The sequence below is a fragment of the Anastrepha ludens genome, chromosome X, assembly GCF_028408465.1.
Source record: "Anastrepha ludens isolate Willacy chromosome X, idAnaLude1.1, whole genome shotgun sequence".
Classification (NCBI taxonomy): domain Eukaryota; kingdom Metazoa; phylum Arthropoda; class Insecta; order Diptera; family Tephritidae; genus Anastrepha; species Anastrepha ludens.
In genome coordinates, this window is record NC_071503.1 from 98,719,680 (window position 1) to 98,741,212 (window position 21,533).

The 21,533-nt window shown below is 37.6% G+C and overlaps 1 protein-coding gene across 1 annotated transcript in view; it reads right to left on the reverse strand.

Moving 5' to 3' along the window:
• The window catches only part of LOC128870409 (dr1-associated corepressor homolog), a gene marked incomplete at its 5' end in the record, with an annotated part of 185,850 nt that extends 178,058 nt beyond the window's left edge, over nucleotides 1-7,792 (reverse strand). Inside the window, 2 exons of the mRNA XM_054113023.1 lie at nucleotides 4,518-4,534; nucleotides 7,730-7,792. Coding sequence (XP_053968998.1) covers nucleotides 4,518-4,534; nucleotides 7,730-7,792 — 80 coding nt within the window. The remainder of the gene's footprint in view (nucleotides 1-4,517; nucleotides 4,535-7,729) is intronic.
• Nucleotides 7,793-21,533: the final 13,741 nt, after the last annotated feature.

Genomic DNA, 21,533 nt, shown 5'->3' on the forward strand with positions numbered 1-21,533 from the left:
TCTGCGAAAGCACTGCTCCTAGGTTGTTGAAAAAGTTCGATGGACCAAGAATGTTTTCTTATTGGATCGTTTTTAATTCGAATTTCAAAACTTGTTGGTTCGACTCCGTGGTAATATCATAATATTACTTACTCAATGGATAAAGATACGTAAATCATCGTGCCGATTAATACAGGCGTCCAATGATGACTTTGCTCGTAAACACAAAGAGTAAACGCTCAAATATAAGCAGTGGTCAAAATTTGATGAATGAATGTTAATAAAAAATTTTAATTGTTAGCTAGACTACCCTGATTCCTTGATATTCGTGATTACAGAAACATAACAAAAAAAAGCAGCAATCTGGTTTCGAAGTAAATTTCTAACTTCACGGCTATATTCTTATTTCGTACAGTTTTTGTTGATTGGATAATCCCATACGTGAACATATACATATGTATCTTAATTAAGTATTTGTTTACATCATTAGCAGAGAATGTTAATGGAATCAGAAGGAGCAAATGTTACTGTTCACTTTTTTTAGCACAATTGAGATTTGAAAGATTTGTAGTAAGGGATTTTTGAACACCGACTTTATAGACACCACACTGAGTTTTGCTCACCCAAAAATTGAAAACACCACACATCTTACCCTCAACACACAACACATTTCTCACCTCGACACTAAACCAATTAAATTTTTACTAATTTCGTATTTTTGATATAATAAGCGAATACGTAAAATTTATTACACAAAATTTTTTTCGCTTACATTAAAAAAATAATATTAAAAAAAAAATTAAAAAAAATGGTGCCGGGAATTGATATCGAGTCTAACATGTGGCGAGGAAATATACGCGGTGCGTTTATTTCTTCGACTGCTTATTTTTTTACTATTTTGTTACTTTCGAAAGGATAAGCGCATACATAAAATTTATTACACAATTTTTTTTTCGATTACATAAAAATATATTAAAGGAAAAATACAAAAAAAAGAGGATAAATACGCAGTGCGTTAATTCCTGCGACTGAGTTGTGAACCAAGGTTTTGTGCATGCGTGCGACGCGAATAAATTTTAATGAAGTTCTGAAAGTAATTCATGAAGTTGTCATTACATACATACATAAATGAACGTATACCATATACATACTATATACAGTTAGTAACATAAATAAATATACAGGAGCCTGATTTACGGAATTGTTTGACGCTAACGCTTTCCTTAATATGTAATCAAAATATTGTATTTTACACATGGTAATTTTGTACTGGGATAAGCTTTCATATGCTACTTAATTTAGCTATAAATTTTAGGTACCGTTATTCACGCTTTGCTTTGTCTTTGATGCTAGCGATATTTATGTCACAAAAATTAGTATACAGCAAACGATTGTTCAGTTAGCATAACATTTACTTTCACGTATTGATTAAAAAAGTTAAAACTATTAAAAGAAAATAATTGAAGTGAGTATAAAAATTTAGGGAAGTACGTTTTGTATAAATTTTTGCAACATTTTTAGTAATGGCACCAAGAGGAAAAGAGCTTTCTGATGATTTAAAAAAAACTGATTATAAAATATCACAAGGAACATAAATCATTGCGAGAAATCGCTCGTTTGATAGATAGGAGTTTTGCTACAGTTCAAAAGATTGTGAATAAATATAAAAATTCGGGAAGCAGCACTAATAAAGAGCGTTGTGGGCGTCCGCCGCTCTTAAGTCCCAGAGAAAAAAGATTAGTCGTACGGATAATCAGGACAAACCAAATTAAGATACAAATAGAGTAATTCAAATTAGAGTTAAAAGCGTGGGACGCATTTTGCTTCACTTTCATAACCCTCTGTACATAGGTAGTTGCCAATAGAATGATTGTAATATTTACTATATCAAGCATCCCATGCTTTTAACTCTAATTTGAATTACTCTATTTGTATCTTAATTTTTGTTATAATTCTGTTCTGAGGTAGTTGACTATGACTGATCGTTCGATTTGCTATTACTTCATTATAGGTCCCTTTGTCATTAAAATTTATTTTCTACTTTTTAGTTCGATTAGCAATAAAAGCGTGTTTTTTAGTTTTTTTAAACTATTTTTTATTTTCTACTTTTTAGTTCGATTAGCAATAAAAGCGTGTTTTTTAGTTTTTTTTAACTATTTTTTATTTTTAGTATATGTAGGTATTTACGAGTAATATAATACTATTACACAACCGCACACTAAATACTAACCTCAATGGTGGTGTGGAAACTAAAAATTCCCAATTTTTGTTTAAAAAAGAGGTTGTCTGTAAAGTCGGTTTACTGACGATAGTTTAACGTGACAACGTCATAAGAAAATATTGATGGAATGGTTGCAATTTTCAAAACAAAATTTTAATTTTATTTGTTTGATAGATATTTTGTATGGATATAGAGGAGGAGGTAAATGGAATTGCAATGGAATAGGTCAAGTTACATTTACACAAACGTGAAAAACGACGAAACATTTATCAAATTCATGAAAGATATCTTCAATTTCGATTGTGCATCAGACGTTAATAAGTCAACAACACTAAGAGGCACCATCATCGATTTGCCTTTTTCAAGACACTTTACACTCGAAACACTCTCTATCATTTCCTACTTTTTCTATCATCGTCCTATTCTCAACAGAGAAATGGTTCATTACCATGCACACAGGAAGAAGGCATATGCAAATATAAGTATGTGAATTTATATACCTACATATGCGCATATACATACATATATATGCTCACTCAAGTAGGACAGAGCCAGATGTCGAACGTTGCCGAACGCGGGGGCCGATTGTGCTCTTTATCGTTCGTTCCGCGCTCTCGCTTGCAGTTCAAGCACATTAGCCTACATTTGCTTGCGTACGGAATAGATTCGTATATTTGATATGTCCATTTGACTTGTATGCATCTTTACATATAGATTTGTTCTTTTTGGAAATTGCGCGAAATTGTATATGTATATGCATGTTTATATACATATATTAGTATACAACATATCTTATAAGGTATATGGTAAATATTACCATACATTTTTTCCTTCATATATAATAAAAAAATTAATAATAATAACATTAAAACAACAGGTATGATTAACTAACTTGGTTTTATTTTAAATTCTTCAAGTAAATCAAATTAATAATAATCAATAAGAAGGCATATGCAAATACAAATACGTGAATTTATATATGTACATATGCGCATATACATACATATATACGCTCACTTAAGTAGGAGAGAGCAAGATGTCGAACGTTGCCGTTCGTTTGTTTTGTTCGTTCCGCGCTTTCGCTTGCAGTTCATTCAAGGTAACGGCAATGAGCAAGGTAACAACAAATGAGCACGGTAACGACAAATGAGCAAGGTAACACTAATGAGCAAGGTAACGACAAATGAGCAAGGTAACGACACATTTTTTCGTGCGTGCAGCCGGCTAAATCGAATTATAAGACGTTATCACGTCAAAAAATATCCAATTCATGTTTCTACCGGTGTGGCAATATTGGCAAAAGTTATAAAAAATGCACATTTTTCAGCGCTCTCACGAGAAAAAGAGTTTCCCATCTAGTCATCTATGTTGTGTGTTCCGAGTCGATCAGATTTTTAGAAGCCAGTGAAAATTAAGCTCAAAGATTCCGTTCATTCATACATACAACCCGAGCTAATAAAAGTGTAAAGAGATATATTTATTTAAAGAAAGTATTGTTTGTTATTTGAAATATATTTATTTTATTTTATCATTTCAAGCTAGACATCCAGCTTGTAAAACGATTGTTTTCTTTCTTCTTTCTTACATACTACGTACAAGCGTTTTTATAGCAATTTTTGTCAATGCAAGCCAATAACAATTTTTCGGTGTTTACTTGTGTAATATGATTCTAGCATTCACGCGCCGCACATAAAACAATACGTTAGCTATGTTTGCGTTTAGTTTCAAGTGTAATGAACCTTTTAAGAAATATGATACTCTATTTAAACGGCACAGCAAAGTGAATGCATAAGTGGACAATAAAATAAAAACCAAAACAAAATGTTTATGAATATTAATGTTAAGGCATATCCGACTTATAATCATACTACACCTCCCTTCTTCGGAAGAATGCTCATACAACTTTTTTTTGTATGAACATTCTTTTACATTGAATTGTTAAAATAAAATATGTACATAAGAGTAGTCTTAATTTTATATATATGTATATATTGTATTAATTTTCTAAGTTTAGACGCGTCTTTAAAACTACTTATTGTTGATAAATCTTAAGCCTATTTTTGTGAACTATTTGTTCTTTTAAAGATAACTTGTCGACTATAGTAACATTATTTTTATTATCTATTGCTTTAATGGTATAAGGCCCACAATATTGGGGTTCCAGTTTATGGGCCACTTCATTCCTAAGTAAAACTAAATTGCCTATGCTAAAATTGTGATCTAAACTATTTTTATCATAAAATGTTTTTTGCTTAGTTTTAGCTATGTCTATCATATTGCGAGCTCTTTTATGTGCTACTTCTAGCCTAAATCTTACTTCTCTAGCGTAGTTATCTATGTTATATAATGGAGTAATTTGGTCTACATTTTTGAACTGCTGAAACATGTTTGGTGTTTTCCAAAAACTGATTCATACGGACAATAGTCATGTACTGTAGAAGGAGTGGTGTTAAAACAGTATGTGAAGTATTGTAGCCACTCATCCCAGTCGTTTTTGTCAATCGATATGTAAGATCTTACGTATTGATTGAAAGTTTTATGTGATCTTTCTATTACTCCTAGTGTTTGGTGGTGGTAAGCAGTTGAATTAATTTTCTCTATTTTTAGCACATCACATAGCTCTGTTAGTATTGAATTTTTGTATTCTGTACCCATGTCCGAAATGAACGTCTTCATTGGACCGTAGGTAAGAATAAACTTTTCAAATATTGCTTTCGCCACTGTCTTGGCGTTTTTGTCTTGGATGGGTATCGTGACTAAATATTTTGTCATGTCGCATATTATTGTGACTGCATAAGTATTGCCATTAATTGTTGTAGGTAGTGGGCCTATTGTGTCTACAAAGACTGTATCAAATGTACCTGTAGGTGTTGGTGTTATAGTCATTGGGCTTTTTAAATGCTTTGCTATTTTGGTTTTTTGGCATTTTTCGCAAGTTTTTACGTACTTAGCAACATCTTTTGACATTTTATTCCAGAAGTAATGTCTTTTAATTTTCATAAGTGTTCTGAAAATTCCGCAATGACCGCCTTCTATAGGGTCATCGTGGTATCTTTTTAGAATGTCCATTACAGTTTTAGCATCATTAATGTGGGTCACCTCATTCAGTAGCGCTACTTTTACTTTATTTAATACTAGCAAACCCGGCCCGCTTCGCTGGGCACACTAAAATAGAATAGATATGGTTTAGAACAGAAAAGATATGGTTTTCATATTATTTATTTCTTTATTCTTTATTCAAGCGCTTTGGCATAAACAATATTTTTTGTTTTTCTATTTGCTTTTGAGTAAATATATAATGTTGTTGGCTTCCCAACACGTGAACAGCCAACGTATAGTTGACCATGAGTGAATACTGGTTCTTGTAAATTCATCCCGCATATTTCTAAAGTTCACCCTTGTGATTTATTGATAGTTATTGCAAATGCTAAACGAATGGGCAGTTGCAAACGCTTGAATTCAAATGGCAATTCAGGTGGAATCATAGGAATTCTGGGTATTAGAACGTCTTCATTCTTGAATTTGCCAATTAAAATAGTTGCTTGGATAGCATTATTCATCAATCGTTTGACTACTTCATTTTGTTCTTGACGTTCTTCTGATGTCGCGTTATTCCGGGCATTTCTCATGCGCCTATTATTATTTGTCGAACGACCAATATGATTACGTGATTGTCTTGGCATTTGTACTGTAATAAACATGATTGTAATTATGGTATTCTGAGATTTTAAAACATGTTTTTTTTAAATTTTGTGGATTATATTTTCGATGCATATGTGTTTAAAAGCCCAAGTCCACATGGTCAGGATTATTTTATTTTGTTGTGATTTTCTTAAATCATCTCTTTGCTTCTGAAAATTGGTGACAATTTGCATGATAAGACTATTGATTTTTTCATCAAAGTTACGCTTTTTTCGTGCTCTTCTCTTGCATCCTTTAACAATTTCTTTTGTTTTTTCATTTTTTTTTACCTTTTTTTCACTCATGGTGTATCGTAGCTTATCGCAAATGAACCGAAAAAATAAATCCACAAAACATAATTTCATTTGAACATTCGGATTTCACATTAAACTCTCAAATTTCGTAAGAAATTACTCACTGTTCCAAAATCCACTCCAAAAAAAATCCCCAAAAAATGTTTACACTTTGCACTTACGTCTTCTCCTTATGGCGTCCAAATCTGAAAGAAATATTGACACATTGTAACTCACACTGTCAATTTGACAGTTCAGTTCCGCCCCAAGCGTTAAAAAAGTAAACGACATTATGGCTGGTTCAAAGAACGCTGTACGCGTTGCCGGTGTTCCGAATTACAACCAAACTTTACGAAACCCATTTTCAATACTTATTTAACAATGTGTGTAAGTTTGGTTTAATTCGGTGCAAAGACACGGCGGGTCCACGTTTTGGCATATATTTCGAGACCTTAGTGATCAATAGGTATGAAAATGACCCCGTATTAAAGTACTTATCAACAGCTTTCATTTGATACCCATATTGTACATACACAACCAAAGGTTACCCGGGTCCACGTTTTGAGCTATATCTCGAGACCCCAGTCACGGAGCGACATGAAAAATACTCTGTACTAAAGCATTCACCAACAGCTTCCATTTGATATCCATATTGTACAAACATATCCTAGGGTTACCCGGGTCCACGTTTTGGCCTATATCCCGAGACCCTAGTCACGGAACGGTATTAAAATTACTCTATACTATAGAAATCATCAACAGGTTCCATTTGCTACCCATATTGTACTTACACGTCCGAAGGTTACCCGGGTCCACGTTTTGACCTATATCTCGAGACCCTATCTACCAATAGGTATTCAAACTATACGGAAACCATCTTCAATACCTACTTAACAATGTGTGTAAGTTCGGTTTAATTCGGTTTAACGACACGGCGGGTCCACGTTTTGGCATATATTTCGAGACCCTAGTCATCAATAGGTATGAAAATTAACCCGTATTAAAGCACTTAACCACAGCTTTCATTTGATATCCATATTGTACAAACATATTCTAGGGTCCACGTTTTGGTCTCTATCTCGAGACCCTAGTCACGGAGCGGATGGAAATACTCTGAACTAAAGCATTCACCAACAGCTTCCATTTGATACCCATATTGTACAGACACATCCCCAGGTTACCCGGGTCCACGTTTTGACCTATATCTCGAGACCGTATCTACCAATAGGTATCCAAACTATACGGAAACCATCTTCAATACCTCCTTAACAATGTGTGTAAGTTTGGTTTAATTCGGTTCAAAGACACGACGGGTCCACGTTTTGGCATATATTTCGAGACCCTAGTCATGAATAGGTATGAAAATTACCCCGTATCAAAGCACTTATCAACAGCTTTCATTTGATACCCATATTGTACATACACAACCAAAGGTTACCCGGGTCCACGTTTTGACCATTTTCCCGGCAATTATTCGAATTTTTCTCACCTTTTAAACCTTCCCTAGACCTCCACGAATAATTCAAGACCAAGATAAGATAAATCCGTTCAGCCGTTCTCGAGTTTTAAGCGAATATAGGGACAGATTTTCACATTTATATATATAGATAGCATCACCCAGTGGGCTTCGCACCACCATACATAAAATGTTTGTTTTATATCGCAAGAAATTTTTCATATTAAGTTTTCTTTATAGAACTCGTAAAATGTTTAAACAGTTGACTTAGTTGATTTTTTTCATTCAACATACTTTCTAAAGATGTCACAATAGCCTTTTCTGTACTTTTTTAAAATTTGATTGTGGTGGTCACCTATATACAGGTAAGGTACCGGTTCAAACACATCTTAGGGTTATCCAGGTCCACGTTTTGGTCTATATCTCGAGACCCTAGTTACGGAGGGCATTAAAAATACTCTATACTATAGAATCATCAGCAGCTTCCATTTGCTACCCATATTGTACAAACACATCCTAGGGTTACCCGGTTCCACGTTTTGGATTATATCTCGAGACCCTAGTCACGGAACGGTATGAAAAATACTCTATACTATAGAAATCATCAACAGCTTCCACTTGCTACCCATATTGTACGAACACATCCTTAAGTTATCGGGGTCCACATTTTGGGCGATATCTCGAGACCCTAGCCACGGAGCGGCATCAAAAATACTCTATACTATAGAATCATCAGCAGCTTCCATTTGCTACCCATATTGTACAAACACATCCTAGGGTTACCCGGTTCCACGTTTTGGATTATATCTCGAGATCCTAGTCACGGAACGGTATGAAAAATACTCTATACTATAGAAATCATCAACAGCTCCCATTTGCTACCCATATTGTACGAACACATCCTTAAGTTATCGGGGTCCACATTTTGGCCGATATCTCGAGACCCTAGTCACGGAGCGGCATCAAAAATACTCTATACTATAGAATCATCAACAGCTTCCATTTGCTACCCATATTGTACAAACACATCCTAGGGTTACCCGGTTCCACGTTTTGGATTATATCTCGAGACCCTAGTCACGGAACGGTATGAAAAATACTCTATACTATAGAAATCATCAACAGCTTCCATTGGGTACCAATATTGTACAAACACATCCTAGGGTTACCCGGTTCCACGTTTTGGATTATATCTCGAGACCCTAGTTACGGAGCGGCATCAAAAATACTCTATACTATAGAATCATCAGCAGCTTCCATTGGGTACCCATATTGTACAAACACATCCTAGGGTTACCCGGTTCCACGTTTTGGATTATATCTCGAGACCCTAGCCACGGAGCGGCATCAAAAATACTCTATACTATAGAATCATCAGCAGCTTCCATTTGCTACCCATATTGTACAAACACATCCTAGGGTTACCCGGTTCCACGTTTTGGATTATATCTCGAGACCCTAGTCACGGAACGGTATGAAAAATATTCTATACTATAGAAATCATCAACAGCTTCCATTTGCTACCCATATTGTACGAACACATCCTTAAGTTATCGGGGTCCACATTTTGGGCGATATCTCGAGACCCTAGCCACGGAGCGGCATCACAAATACTCTATACTATAGAATCATCAACAGCTTCCATTTGCTACCGATATTGTACAAACACATCCTAGGGTTACCCGGTTCCACGTTTTGGATTATATCTCGAGACCCTAGTCACGGAACGGTATGAAAAATACTCTATACTATAGAAATCATCAACAGCTCCCATTTGCTACCCATATTGTACGAACACATCCTTAAGTTATCGGGGTCCACATTTTGGGCGATATCTCGAGACCCTAGTCACGGAGCGGCATCAAAAATACTCTATACTATAGAATCATCAGCAGCTTCCATTGGGTACCCATATGGTACAAACACATCCTAGGGTTACCCGGTTCCACGTTTTGGATTATATCTCGAGACCCTAGTCACGGAACGGTATGAAAAATACTCTATACGATAGAAATCATCAACAGCTCCCATTTGCTACCCATATTGTACGAACACATCCTTAAGTTATCGGGGTCCACATTTTGGGCGATATCTCGAGACCCTAGTTACGGAGCGGCATCAAAAATACTCTATACTATAGAATCATCAACAGCTTCCATTTGCTACCCATATTGTATAAACACATCCTAGGGTTACCCGGGTTCACGTTTTGGCCTATTTCTCGAGACCCTGGTATCCGATTCTTAAAATTTTAAAACACAAACCATCTACTGAATAGTCCAAACAAAGCCTAAAAGTTTGGTTTGGATAGGTGAGCCCGTTCGCGAGTTTTAAGCGAATATAGGGACAGATTTTCACATTTATATACATATATAGATCATATTGCCCTTATTTTTAAAATCATTAATCGAGACAAATTCGAAAATTTTCTCGCTAGGTGCCACTTGTAAATTATTAATGCCATATTTGTCGGCCACTTCGTCGAGCCTAGAGAAGAATTGTCCTAAGTCAATTTTCCCATTAACAAATAAGTCATCAATTTTTATATATGCCATTATAGATTTTCCTCGTTTGATGTAACATCGCGTGGGTGTAATCTTTAATTTATTGTATTTCCTGACGTCAGTGTTATTAATTGGGACATATATTTTGGGCTTATCATATGTTTTAATGTGCTGCTGTGTAGTTGGACTGCTGTTATTTTTCGACATTGATCTAGTCACTATTTTGTATAAATTTTGATTCTTTTCATTTATTTCTTTTAAGTCATTGATTGTAATGCGAGACAAAGCGTCCGCGACGTGATTATTTCAGAGATTGTTGTTTCTGTGTCTATGAGATTTCTGGCATTCCCTTTTAATTTTGTTTTTATGAGTGAAACAGCAACAGTTTCGTGCTCACCCTTGATCACTTCAACTAAATCTAAGGAATCTAAGAATGACCGTAGATTTTCTGGTTTACCATCGAATTCAGTCACTAGCTTTGCAGGCGTGCTGAGAAACTCCACAACTGTTTGTGTCATTTCGCCTTCTTTTTCTGACTCTATTTCTGAATTAGTAATTGGACAATCTGTTTCTGAGGGAACTGCTTCAAGCTTTGTTAAAAGATTAGCTGGTGGATTTTCAGTAATGTGTATTGAAATTTTCCTTTTCTATCAGTAAAGTTTTATGAATTTCGGACCATTTGTTCATATTTTGTCTAACTCATTAGATCTACTCATATACTTTTTCTTTAGTTTTTTATTATGCATAGCATATAATTTTAATGCTAATATCAATAAGGTTATGACTGTGATTATAATTAAGCAAATTTCTACTAAATTTAAGCCAGTGTTAACGACTACTTCGTTTACTACATTGGCATTGGGTTTATCAACTTTTGATAAGGTTTTTCCCATTTCTGAAAGACTATCTATTTTTTTTTTCAAGTTAATTCATTTATTAAGTAAACACATTATATTTAACATATTATAACAATTCAAACATTTTCATAAAAATGACCTTCTGAGTAAATTTTAATCATTTACAGTCAAATTTTTAATAGGCAAACAGAAGCCAAAGTTGTTTAACTTTGCCATGTAAAGAAATAAATGAAAATTATTTTTGTCTCGAGCGGTTAACGCTTACAGACTCTAACTGTCTGCATTCAATCATGCACAGTGTTTTATGTATATTTACTTAATTTCTTTTCTCTGCTGGAGCAGGAATTCCAGTTGGGTTATGCGCTCCCAGATTGCGCTAGCTTTTTCCCAGGATGGTGGTGGCTGCTGGTTTACCTCCCTGATGAGTATGCTGATTTCCCTCTTTATTCTGGTGGTGTAGCCTCCTCTTCTTTTTGGCTTGCTCACCTTTGGGATGGAAACCTCTTTTGGTTTTTTGTTGAGGCCGTTCCGTCTCCTGTATTCCTCCAAGGAGATTGGTTGCGGCCCTTGAGCTCGGTTGTTCATCTATTTTTTGGTTGTAATGGCTTAACCAAGTTCTTCCTTCCGCAGCTGACGGATCGTTTTGGCTGATCTCGTCAGGACTTAATATTTGGTGCTTTTTAGGGCACTTGCAAATATATTGCAATTTTTGGTGCAGATATCGTCAGCACTCATGCAATATTTTGCACTTTGTTTGTGCAAGAAACTTGCATTTAATAGCTTAGCAAAATCAATGCTCAAGCTGGCAGGATCGCCATGTAAAGAGATATATTTATTTAAAGAAAGTATTGTTTGTTATTTGAAATATATTTATTTTATTTTATCATTTCAAGCTAGACATCCAGCTTGTAAAACGATTGTTTTCTTTCTTCTTTCTTACATACTACGTACAAGCGTTTTTATAGCAATTTTTGTCAATGCAAGCCAATAACAATTTTTCGGTGTTTACTTGTGTAATATGATTCTAGCATTCACGCGCCGCACATAAAACAATACGTTAGCTATGTTTGCGTTTAGTTTCAAGTGTAATGAACCTTTTAAGAAATATGATACTCTATTTAAAAGGCACAGCAAAGTGAATGCATAAGTGGACAATAAAATAAAAACCAAAACAAAATGTTTATGAATATTAATGTTAAGGCATATCCGACTTATAATCATACTACAAAAGTGTGTTAAAAAAAGAAAATATTAATCCTGGCAATCCTAATAAGGATAATGGAAAACTTTTCTCAAATTATTGCATTGTCATCGGTCCTTGATAGGTGTGCAAAATTTCAAGTCGATCCGATTTTTAGAATACAACATACAACCCGAGCTAATAAAAGTGTGTTAATTAATCTATTTGTATCTTAAATTTTGTTATAATTTTGTTCTGAGGTAGTTGACTATGACTGATCGTTCGATTTGCTATTACTTCATTATGGGTCTCTTTGTCATTAAAATTTATTTTCTACTTTTTAGTTCGATTAGCAATAAAAGCGTGTTTTTTAGTTTTTTTTAAACTATTTTTTATTATGAATGAAAATTATTGTTATCATTGCACTCAGTGAATAAATGATTCGATATATTCGTGTTATATTTAATTCCTTTCTTATCGACTGTGAGTCTAAAGCTATGCAGTTATCGGCCGTGATAAAGAAGTAATCGGGATGTAGAACTTATTTCGTGGAGGGAGCCTGAAAAACTGATTTACAAGAATAAATAAAGATTTTTCATTTTACAACCAAATTCACCTTACTTTTTGCCCACTGTAAAAAAAAGAAAATATTAATCCTGGCAATCCTAATAAGGATAATGGAAAACTTTTGTCAAATTATTGCATTGTCATCGGTCCTTGATAAGTGTGCAAAATTTCAAGTCGATCGGATTTTTAGAAGCCAGTGAAAACTAAGCTCAAACATTCCGTTACATACATACATACATACATACATACAACCCGAGCTAATAAAAGTGTGTTAAAAAAGGGTTTAAGATAAATCAACACTTATATTATATTGTATGTCAATTTATAGTTTATGTATTGGACAACATTTACATATGTATGTACATTTGTATATGAAAAACAACAATGCACAAGCGCAAGAACATCATTTTCCTTTCTTACATATTTTTTTTTTTTTTTCGAACTCCATTTATTCCATACAATCTGTCATAACAATAACAATAAGTACTATTTTTACCTACAATTTAAATAAGAATAGCTTAGAGTAAGAATTCCCAGTGGAATTCGTTACTTAATAATGAGCAACATATAACATATACATATATTATACGATTTTACAACTTTTGCATTTACGTATATTACGGTTTAAATCTTTGCATTAAATCGTTAGGCTGACATTTTTTTAATCTTGAGGAGTAGCTTATCTTGGAAAGGTTATTTGCTCGATTATTCGGATGAGTGGCAAGTCGGTTGTTGTATCTCTGGCTGAGGTTGTTTATTTCTTCGAAAACTGTCGTAACTTTTAGGTCACGGTGCAATATCTCGTTTCGTACAAACCATGGCGCATTGGCACACATGCGGAGCACCTTTGACTGAAATCTTTGCATGATTTCTAGATTTGATTTTGCTGCTGAGCCCCATAATTGAACGCCATACGTCCATATCGGTTTCAGAATAGCTTTGTAGATAAGCACCTTATTGTCTAGTGTAAGTGCTGAATTGTAGCCGATTAACCAGTGTAGTGATCGCAATTTCAGTCCAAGTTGCTTTCGCTTTAAAAATATATGCGATCGCCAAGTAAGACGCCGGTCTAATAGAATACCTAAATATTTGGCATTATCTGTTTGTGGTATTGGAACGCTGTTAAGAGATACGGCAGGACATGAGCCATTTCGAAGAGTGAATGTTATCTGCGTCGATTTGCTTTCGTTAGCTTTTATGCGCCATTTTTTCATCCAGCCGCTAACACTGTTAAGGTTTTCTTGTAGGTAATCAGAAGCAATTGAGGGCATATGTACATATGAATGTATGCCCAAATAACCTTGACTTATGTTAGTACACATGTCACAACACATCACATTCCTGCAAGAAATCAAATACACATACCCACTATTGAACGAGTTTCTTCCTAACAAGTGCCAAAACAATTCTGCTCTAAAGCTTATGCAGGTGCGTGTGCACATACATATACCCACTTTATGTCCTAGCACACATACATATATGTATATACATATACCTACTTGCCGTAGATACATATGCATAGCACACGTAGATACATATGCATGGCACGTAGATACATATGTATGGAGGTCGCGCTCCCCAGGGATCGGGCGAATAAGCTGGGCTCTAAGCTACCGTGGGGGTCGGCAGGTTGCGGATAGCCGGACGGCCTGTATCAGGTTAGTTGCGAATAAGTTCTAACAAATAAGCAGCCCCCGACAATGAGCGGCAGAAACGGAGGAAGCGGTCTAAAAGCCAGCTAATCCGAAGAGGTTCCTGTGACAAAGGCAGCCTTTAATAAAATAAGTGTCTCATCTTCCATAATCCATCATTGGATCTGCCAAAAGAGACTGCAGACTGCAGTAACAGCAGCGGGGAGCTGGTAAAAAACCCCTTTCAAAGGAGCTCGAGACTGGCTCATTCGCCTCCGTTGATTGGAAGAACCCGATCTGCGTCACCATGCATGCAGTACAGCAGTCTCGCAAAGGAGCCCACAACAGAAGAGCTCAACCGCAGCATCAGTGCTAAAATTAAAGAGCTAACGGAGATGATGGAACTCCCAAAGCGCAATATTAACCAGCCAATGCGTGATCTGGTTTCAAGCATTTCTGAGCTCCATAAGAAGTTAGAAAGGTCGATTCTGACTTCCAGAATAAGGATGTTAAAAGGGACAAAAAGTGTGGTACTCGAAGCAAAAATTGAATGCACGCAAACATCGCCTCTTATGAAGCGCGTCACGGATGGTACGCCAAAGAGATGTATAGACACAGTCGCTGCGCGTAAAAGCCCGGCAAAAAAGAGCAAAAGTGACCGCGATGGAACACTGATGGCAACGCCGCTATCAACAAAAGAGCAAACCAGCTTCGATGGATGGAACACGGTAATAAATAAGAAAAATCGTAAAGGAAGCAACAATAAAAGCCCAAAAATAGACGGGAAACAAAGAGACGAAGCAAACACGAGGGGAAATCGCAGGCGACAGAGACCGCCCCGTAAAGACGCGATCGTTGTGAAAAGCGTTGGCAATGTCTCATACGCTGACATTCTGAAACGTGTGAAAACAGAGCCATGTTTACAAGAGTTTAACTCGAAAGTATATGGTGTTAAGAAAACTGCAAATGGGGACTTGCTACTGGTGCTTGAGCGATCATCTGATCCAAACACTCTGAAGATCAACGAAGCAGTTAAAGCTGCCTTTGGAGATGTAGTTGAAGTAAGGACACTAACTGAACTACGCCAAATCGAAATTCGTGATCTCGACGACATCACGACGAAAGACGAAGTCCATGAAGCTATAACTAGCCAATTCAAGGAACTGCCTTTGTCTGCAGTTGCTAACTTGCGAAAAGCTTATGGTGGGACGCAAACGGCGACCCTTAAAGTTACACCAGAGATCGCCACTAAGCTTACAGCAGCAGGCAAAATACGGATTGGCCTAGTTATCATTATTAAAGAAAAACTTGACCCGAAAAGGTGCTTCAAGTGCATGGAGTACGGGCATGTCGCAGCGAGATGCAAAAGTACGGACGACTTCACCAAGTCCTGCTTTAAATGCGGCAGTAAAGAACACCAGGCGAAGAGTTGTACCCAAACAGCAAGTTGCTTAATTTGTAAAAAGGAACAAATGAAGTTTTTCCAACTGAATTTAAATCACTGCGAGAAGGCTCAAAGCCTGCTCGAACAGTCTGTGCGAGAGCACAAAATAGATATTGCAATACTCAGCGAACCCTATAAATACGGAAATGGGAATGATTGGGTATCCGACACAACAGGCAAATCAGCTATATGGAATTGTGGAATGATTAGGTCACGAATGACGAATATAAACGCAACACGTGGCTATGTACGAGACCGTGTTGGTAAGCTGTTTGTTTACAGCTGCTATCTTCCACCTAGCTTAACCTTAGCGGAAGCCATACACGCACTGGAAGAACTTGCACATGACATTAAAGATCATAGTCCGGCCATTGTAGCTGGCGACTTTAACGCTTGGGCAGTGAACTGGGGATGCCCTCGAACCACCCCCAGAGGTAAAGCCCTTTTGGAAGCGTTCGCTATGCTTGACATATCCCTTATGAATACCGGGAACCAGCAAACATTCCAAAGAGCAGGGAAGGGGCCAATAATTGACCTGAAATTTGTTAGCTCTAGCCTCGTGAGGAATACGAGATGGTCCCTTAGCCAGTATTACACTGGTAGTGATCACTTTGCAATACTTTGCGTTATAGGCAAACATGATAGGCCGAAGTCATCTAACTCGCACGAGGTCAGATACCGGGTTGGAACTTTGGACCCGGAAGTGTTCGAGATAATGATGGCAAATTTTACACCTACTGGAAATGCGGCTGAAAAAACTAACCAAGTCATTAGGCAACTCACTTAGGCATGTGATGCAGCTATGAGTAAAACAAGGCCTAATAAAAACCACAGAGAGCCCGTTTACTGGAAAGAAATCTCTGCAGCACGCGAAGAATGCAATAGAGCAAGAAGAACATATCAGCGTTCGAGAGGTACGACCAGCTTTGAAAGGAACATACTCCTATTCAAACAAAAAAGGAAAACGCTAAAAAATGCAATTAAGAGCAGCAAACGCCAGTGCTTTCAAAAACTATGCGAGGATGCTGACAGCAATCCATGGGGATTTGCATACCAGCTGGTGATGAAAAAAACAAAATCCTTCAAACCGCTGCCCACGACGTGCTCGGTTATTCTGCGCAACGTGGTCAAAACATTGTTCCCCCAACTGCAAGGCATCGCAGCCAACGCTGCCAGCTGTATGGAAGACGATGGAAATCGATGCCTGGCCAACGCTGACGAAATTTTGCACATTTGCAAACAGATCAAAGGCAATAAGGCACCCGGGCCCGATGCGATCCCGAATGGAGCTCTTAAGTTGGCAATCCAAAAGCATTCAGAAATCTGTGTGGATGTTTACAACTCCTGCTTAGAAGAATGCACATTAGGGTGGCAGTTATTTTGCAAGATTATTTTTTTATTGGTGCTACCCACCAGATTGGTTCCTTTATATATAAAAATGGTGGAAAAAAAGTTTGAAGTAAATCTGGTAAGTGGAAAGTGTGCCCCCGGGCCTTCAAAGTTTCAAAAAACCCGAAAATTCGTAGTAACTATAAGTACTAGTAGTAAGTAAAGTAGCCGGGCACTTAGTTTATCACATTACAATGATAATTCAAATTATTACGCTTAAAAAAAATATATTCAATGCAGAATCTACCAAGTCGTTCGACCCTTGCTTTTTGACAACTCTGTCAAAAATTTTCCATTTTTCTTCAATTTCTGAATTACAAAAACAAAACGGAAGTTAAAATATGTGAGATAACTTATCAATTGATCACATTTTGAAATTCGAAATGAAAATAGATTTCTTCAAACAGATTTCCGCGCATAAAAAATTGGGTTCGCGTTTTGACCAACGTACACATCGTGTCTTGGATAATATCAATATCAAAAACTAGTACTAGTACCAAATAAAGTAGGCGAGCATTTCGTTTCTGAAATAACAACGGCAATTCAAATCTTTATGGCTAAAAAAGTTTTGTATCAAAGTTTTTTAAAAAAATCATTAGTTGCGTACAACATTTGAAGTGAAGACATTCGGTAGTACTGTTTGGTCACATTATAAGCGCCCTTTGTGACCGCATCCTTTGATCCGCCCCTGCACATGATTGGTCATATTATGTGCGCCCTTTTGACCGCATTATTTGATCCGCCCCTGCATTGCAGTCCCGCAACCTTGAACATCAGGTGATTAAAGGGGACCAAATTAGAATTAGAACCTTTAGAATTAAGTATGTGTGTATGTATATAAGCAAGCCTATATGCAAAATAAAACAGTACACTTTTGGAGTTCGTTGAATTATAACGTTTTTCTCAGCATTGCCGCCGGACAAACAAACGAGTTTGTCTGTACATTTTCTGGCGCCCAACGTGGGGCATACATATAGTGTGTCTTAATTTTTAGTGGCAATCGCTGATAACGGAATAAATATCGGTTCAGCAATTACATTTTTCGCAACCGTGGATTATTGTCAACTTCTGCTGTTTGGCATACAACTTAAGTTTTACTGCAGTGATTCACCAACCACCAAATAATTTTCGGCTCAGCATTTTCATCATTTTGTCATTTCGCAAATCACACATCTATACCTTTTCGCAAAATTTGTTTGGTGAATCATGTCGCTGGAAGAAGTCAAGCAGCAGCGCTTACTAACCCGGAAAAACATGTCCCGCATAAGGACAATAGTGGAGACAAGCGAAAGTAAAACTGGAAAAATACTTTCGCCCATTGAACTCAAGTGTCGACTCGGAATTTTAGATTCCTATTTTAAGCAGGGGTTGGGCTATCAAACGCAAATCGAGAAGCTCGATCCAGAAGACAATGGTAGGGGTGACCTGGAAGACCTCTACGTCACCATCCGCTCAAACATCCAAATGCAGCTCGGTGAAGATGAACACAATTCAACGTTCCGTGAATCAACAGCAGCAATTCCTGTTTCGCATTCAAAAATACCAGCATTAAAGCTACCCGTATTCTGTGGAAGGTACTCGGAATATAAAAATTTCATCGCATCATTCATGCACGTCATCGAAAATGAGTCATCGCTGTCTAATATTGAGAAGTTTAACCATCTCCTCAATTGTTTACAAAGGCAGGCCTTGGAGACTGTGAAGGCGTTCCAAATCACCAGCGAGAACTACTCAAAGGCATTAGACAGATTAAAGTCCCGTTACGACAATAGCACGCTCATCTTCATGGAAACCATCAAGTCGTTATTCGAGCTGCCTTCTGCTGCAAAAGGCGGTGCTTCTCAGTTACAAAGTTTGGTCGACAACGTGTCTGCACTTTATAGTTCGCTGTTGTCAATCGGCTCTGATAAAAACATTTCGCATTTACTGCTCATTCACCTTGTAATGGACAAGGTTGATGAAGAAACGCAAAAAAAGTGGAAGGAGTCGTTAGACTTCACATCGCTACCATCTTGGGAACAGTGCGCAAAGGTTCTTGAACGACGCTGTCAGTTTTTAGAGTCAGCATCGGGCTCCCTCTCGTTTGGTGATTCTGGTAAATCCAGCTACAAACAGGAAAACAGGAATAAGCCGCCACGTAAGGGCTATTCGTTTTCATGTAGAAATCGCTCTTGCGCATTATGTTCTAATTCAGACCACTTAATTGGCAGTTGCTCTCGCTTCAAGCAACTGGAGATTGCTGACCGCTTCAAAGAGGTTAAAAGGTTAGGTCTGTGCCTAAATTGTTTGTCTAATAAACACCAACTAGCACATTGCTCGTCCGCATTCAGATGTAAACATTATGCTCGTTCTCATCACAGCCTACTTCATCGTGCTCCTACTTCAAACAAAATGCAGTCAGTATCGCTTTCTACATCATCACTTGAGCAACCAACGCAACCTGTAAGTACTGCAGCTACGCACACACATCAAGAAAAATCGCCACAAGACCAAGTCATACTAGCAACTGCAGTGGTGCTCATCCGAGATGCGTCTGGCTGTTTTCAATTCGGTAGAGCGCTACTCGACTCCTGCTCCCAAGTAAATTTTATTACCGAGGAGTTTTCCCGAAAATTGCGCCTCCCAAGAGAAAGGCACCACGTTGAAATCCAGAGCATTTGGGACTCGGTAACAAATACTAAACACAAGACATCAGCCACTGTCAAATCTCGAATGTGTGACTATGAGACACCATTATCGTTCCATGTTACCTCGCAAATCGCTTATCAACCAGAGGCTGAATTTAATATCACATCTTGGAACTTGCCGGCTAACATTGAACTCGCCGACGAAAATTTCTTCAAGCCAACACGTGTAGACCTACTCATCGGCACAGAAATCTTTTTCGACATTCTGTCTATTGGGTAAATAAAGTTAGCTCCTGGGTTACCGTCACTACAGAAGACTTTATTAGGTTGGGTCGTCTCTGGCCGATATCAACGACCTACAGAGAATTCATCATCAATTTGCCTACTTTCGGTTGAAGAATCAGTGGATGCCAATTTGCAACGCCTCTGGAAGCTGGATGAACCATCAAAGGCAAACATGTGGACCACTGAGCAAAGGAATTGTGAACAAAGTTACTTGCAAACCGTGCAGAGAAACGCCGTGTCAAGCTACCGTTTAAAGAGGCCCCTCATTGTCTTGGCCAGTCATACGCAACTGCACTTCGAAGATTTATTGCTCAGGAGCGGCGTATAACGCGCTGTCCTGACCTTCACCAACGATACATCGCATTTATGGAAGAGTATTCCCGCCTTGGGCATATGAGCATCGTTGAAAATGTGGATTTCGATAATCCACATTACTATGTGCCTCATCATTATGTCCTGAAGCCAACTAGCACAACAACTAAGCTCAGGGTAGTATTCGATGCCTCCTGCAAGAGTACAACCCAAAGATCACTCAACGATATTCTTGCTGTGGGGCCTACTCTGCAGAACGATCTATACATCTTGCTACTACGGTTTCGATTATATCGTTACACACTTACTGCTGATATCGTAAAGATGTATAGACAAATTTTGGTGGATAGAAACGATCGCAAATTCCAATACATCTTATGGAGAAATACGCCTCACGATGAAATACGCACTTACCAGTTAAACACGGTAACATATGGTACGGCGTCCGCTCCTTATCTCGCTGTACAGAGCCTCAACTACATTGCTGATGCATACGAATCGGATTATGCTCTCGGTGCCAGCACAATTAAAACGTCATTCTACGTTGATGATCTTTTATGCGGTGCCGATACCCTGGCAGAGCTATCGCGAATCAAATACGAAGTCACGGAGATACTGAGGCGTGGTTGTTTCCCCTTGGCGAAGTGGCATTCAAACCACCACAAATTTCGAGAAGATGACACCATGAAAGATTTATACATCGACGAAAGTTTTACAACCAGCACTTTAGGTATAAAATGGGACCAAATACGAGATATTTTCTTATTCTCTTTTCAGTCGAAAAAACCTGTGAATGGACGTGGAACCAAGAGATCAATCTTATCTATTGCATCAGCGCTTTTCGATCCTTTGGGACTTCTCGCTCCGGTTATTATTACTGCAAAGATCATATTATAAGAAATATGGCTTTTGAAGCTGAATTGGGACGAGCCGGTGCCGCAGAACCTACAAACGGCTTGGGAACGATTTCTCAAGGACATAGCTCATCTGAGTACGCTCTCAGTTCCAAGGTATTCTGGATCAACAAATCACAACTCTTTACAAATTCATGGGTTTTGTGACTCGTCCATTCGAGCCTATGGCTGTGCTATTTATCTTCGCTCGAAA